Below are 4,386 nucleotides of genomic sequence, written 5' to 3'. Positions count from 1 at the left end.
AATCCATGGGCAAATATACCACGCTACCTCTGCACTATACCCATGTGAAGGCGAATCACCAAAATGTGCCCAATTGTTCATTTTGGATTCGGCTTTAGCTTTAAAAGAGAGAATGTCTAATCCTCCAAAGAGTAGATGTATGACTGTAGTTATGGAGAATCTCCAAAAAGTTTTGTGAAATAAACCCGTTATCACGAGAATATAATAACTTGATGGCATTTGAAAAAAATGAAATGCTCAAAGCAAATCGCGATTATCGAGCTCCCATCGAATATAGCATGACTGTCATGAAGGAAAGTGTTGTTTGTAATGATGTGCACCCTGGCAGAACCAGCACTCCCACTGTTAGAGGAAAATTCGCCGCTGTTTTTCCCAGTGCATATGTTGCACCCCCCCCCCCCCCCCGAATACCTACACAATACAATTCATCCGAAAACCGGTAATTTACACAACTTATCTATCCTAAGCAGACTCTGCGATCTGATGTGCTACCCTGTGCTTTTTTCCATAAGGAGATTCAGGTTGGACCACAGATCTAAAAAACAACCAAGGGTCAAGAAAATGTATCTCAACTACGGTGATACTCCTACCATTTTGCCATTCGCTTTGGAAAGTTTAATCAGTTCCTCAACATAGGAAAGTTTACTCACCAGTTTATGATTGACACATATTGTAAGACAGAGGCTAATCGATTCAATTGGTTTCGTAAAAATCAAAACTCAATCCGAGCTGAAGACTACGATGTGTTTCACCGATTTGTCAACAACCAGAACCAGAATGATGTTACCAGATTTCCAGAAAAAGAAATAATTTTGCCTTCAACGTTTCAAGGCAGTCCCAAAACTATGACCCAGAACTATCAGGATGCTATGGCCATTGTAAGAAAATATGGTAAACCTGATTTGTTTGTGACAGTAACCTGCATTCCAAAAGGAGAGAAATAAAGTAAAATTTACTAGCAGGCCAGCAGCCATGTTATTGGCATGATTTGGTAGCCAGAGTTTTAGAAATAAAGCTGAAATTGCTCTTGAATGATTTAACTAAATTTCATAGATTTGGACGTGTTAGAGCAGAAATACTTTACGTTATAGAATTTCAGAAACGGGGTCTACCACACGTGCCCATACCTGGGAAAATTAAAGAATAAACAATAGTTTGTGCAGAAAACCCAGATAAAGCTTCACGTCTACATGAAATAGTGAAAACCTGTATAATACACGGGCCATCTGGTCCGCTAAATCCAAAATGAACATGCATGGAAATGGTAAATGCAGCAAAGAATACCCAAAAGCTTTCTGTGCAGAGACCAGCAGCAATGTCAGGGGGTATCCGCAATATCAACGCCATGACAATGGACATTCTATTGAACGTGGTGGAAACAACTTGGACAACGGATAGGTGGTGCCATACAACCCATACCTGACTCTATAACAGATGGATAGTGCCATACAACCCATACCTGACTCAACAACAGATGGTTGGTGCCATACAACCCGTACCAGACTCTAAAATATAACGCCCACATAAATGTAGAGATATGAAGCTCAGCTCAAAGTGTGAAGTATTTGTTTAAATACGCTTACAATGGAAATGACTGTGCACTTATAAAATTTCACACAATTAACACAGAGCAATAAACTGGTATTGAATGGGACGAGGTAAAACATTATTTGGAGACTCGATATGTAAGTGCACCTGAAGCATGTTGGAGGCTCAGGGAATATAAAATGCACAACGAAACGCATCTTATGGAAAGGCTAAATGTCCACCTTGAGGACAAACAAACAATATGCTTTATTCCAGGCAAAGAGGCTGAAGCTGTGCAACAGAAAGCAACAAAGTCCAAGCTTCTGGCTTTGTTTAAGCTCAATCAGGAAGATCGAAATGCCCGAGATTTTTTATATATTGAAATCTCCGAACACTACACATGGGATGACACAAACTCCAAATGGAAACCGCGTCTTAGGGGACACGAAACAACAATTGGAAGAATATATTCAGTAAGCCCAACAGATAGAGAAAAATGGTTTCTCCGTATTCTTCTTCTCAATGTTAAAGGTGACACATCTTACACTTACCTTAGAAAGGTTGAAAGAAATCCTACCCATTTGCAACCTTCCAGGAAGCATGCATTTCAAAGGGTTTGACCGATGATGACTCCGAATGGGATGCATGCCTAACAGAAGCTGCAATCCATTAAATGCCAGTGCACCTGAGGTTGTTGTTTGCTTTTAATGTCTCATATGTGAGCCTTCAGATGCAGCAGCATTATTGTAGTTTCCACTGTTTTTACTATTTCGCATAACGTAAATAAATATTAAATACACGCAAATAGCTAAAACATATTAAACGAATCAATGTCAAATATTATTTTTGTTTAGTTTCCTAGAAAAATCGGATACATTTTAATAAAATAATAACAGTAGGGTAGAAAAATCTAATTAATTAAACTGTTTTGTAATTTTGCCAAAGGAAGTAATGTAAAAATCAATTCATCTCACGCTAAAAAAACGTAAATGCAAAATCCCGAAGACGGAATAATTGTTGGAATAGTGTAATTAGCAAAAATGTGAATGCAAATTCTGCAGATGTGTAAGAAGACAATATTGTTGGAATATTATAATTAGCATGGATTGATAAAAGGCTATATTTTGTTTATTTTATTCTCTGAACGTACTGTTTACAAATTATAATGTCTAATCAACTATTCCGCACAATTATCTTCATTAGGTGCGCAATGGTTTAAGTCATGAACCTCTATTTTAAACTTTTAAAATTGATAGTACTGAAAATAAAATGCATGAATTAAAAAAGTGCAATATGGTACGTAAAACACGGATATTTTAAATACTTCCTTTTAGTTTTATTTATTTTATACAATGAACGTACTGTTTACTAATTATTATTCTATCTTTCGGTTTGCGGACAAGCTGGGGGTTTTATAGTCGCTCACTGAATCAGTCGCGTCCTCCGGTGCTCGGACAGGGTGTGATTTCGCGCCACGGGATAGACTGTGAGCACTATGCGTATACTTTTGCATTTACTTCGTGTTTATGTTATGAGTGTTGTTTTTTGTGTTTGCGTGTGTGTTTTCGTTTGTGTTTGCATTGTGTTTGTTTGCAGTGTTTGCAGTAGTTTTTTTTTGTGTTTGTGTTGTGTTTGTGTTGTGTTTATGTTGTGTTTGTTTTGTGTTTGTGTTGTGTTTGTGTTGTGTTTGTGTTGTGTTTGTGTTGTGTTGTGTTTGTGTTGTGTTTGTGTTGTGTTTGTGTTGTGTTTGTGTTGTGTTTGTGTTGTGTTTGTGTTGTGTTTGTGTTGTGTTTGTTTTGTGCTTGTGTTGTGTTTGTGTTTGTGTTGTGTTTGTGTTGTGTTTGTGTTGTGTTTGATTTGTGTTTGTTTTGTGTTTGTGTTGTGTTGTGTTGTGTTGTGTTTGTGTTGTGTTGTGTTTGTTTTGTGTTCGTGTTCGTGTTCGTGTTGTGTTCGTGTTGTGTTTGTGTTGTGTTGTGTTGTGTTTGTGTTGTGTTTGTGTTGTGTTGTGTTGTGTTTGTGTTGTGTTTGTGTTGTGTTGTGTTTGTTTTGTGTTTGTGTTGTGTTCGTGTTGTGTTTGTGTTGTGTTTGTGTTGTGTTTGTATTGTTTTTGCGTTGTGTTTAGTTTTGTTCTGTTCGCAAGTTGGTACATTTAAAAAAGATTTACCGTGGCGGAGCACGGGTATGCAGCTAGTTATATTATACAGTCTCCTGTTAAGACGTACAAGTTGGGGATTGTACAATTTAATTGTGAATTATTTCCACTCAATTTTGCTTTGTGTGTTGAATTAAATTAATTTTACTCCGTCGCAATTAATTCTAATATTACATCTTATATTGCATTACGATTTTTAAACATTTCTCAGATCTTGTGGAATAAAAGCTACTAAAATGCATTGTGCACTGTGCTATCTACTTATTTGTTTACGTTTTGGTGAGTAGACATTCACAAACATATTCACGAGATCAAAATGCAAATTGAGTATAAATTATATATATATATATATATATATATATATATATATATATATATATATATATATATATATATATGTATATATATATATATATATATCTTTATTATGGTTGTTCTTATTTTTATTTTTAAATTATTTTTTAAAATTTTTGTATTTGTGTTTGTTTTACGTTTGCGCTTTTGTTTGTTTTGGTTTTGGTTGGTTGTGGTTAGAGTGAGCGATGCCGGATGTTTACTAATTACTAAACCCACAAATCATGGTCCTTTACAGAGGTTTTTCAAAGATGCAACTGCAGGCTTGACCGGGAGGGCTAGTATATATATATATATATATATATATATATATATATATATATATATATATATATATATATATATATATATAT

The 4,386-nt window shown here is 35.4% G+C and overlaps 1 protein-coding gene across 1 annotated transcript; it reads left to right on the top strand.

Annotated features, from left to right (window-relative positions):
• The first annotated feature begins 1,727 nt into the window (after nucleotides 1-1,727).
• On the top strand, nucleotides 1,728-2,147 carry LOC131943242 (uncharacterized). Its single transcript, XM_059303260.1, has one exon. It carries the CDS (start codon nucleotides 1,728-1,730, stop codon nucleotides 2,145-2,147), a length of 420 nt encoding a protein of 139 aa, XP_059159243.1.
• Nucleotides 2,148-4,386: the final 2,239 nt, after the last annotated feature.

The sequence above is a fragment of the Physella acuta genome, unplaced genomic scaffold (genome assembly GCF_028476545.2).
Source record: "Physella acuta isolate Inbredline_101_S28 unplaced genomic scaffold, ASM2847654v3 ptg000450l, whole genome shotgun sequence".
NCBI lineage: Eukaryota > Metazoa > Mollusca > Gastropoda > Physidae > Physella > Physella acuta.
The sequence above is the reverse complement of the archived record's forward strand: the minus strand, read 5'-3'. Positions and strand labels throughout refer to the sequence as shown.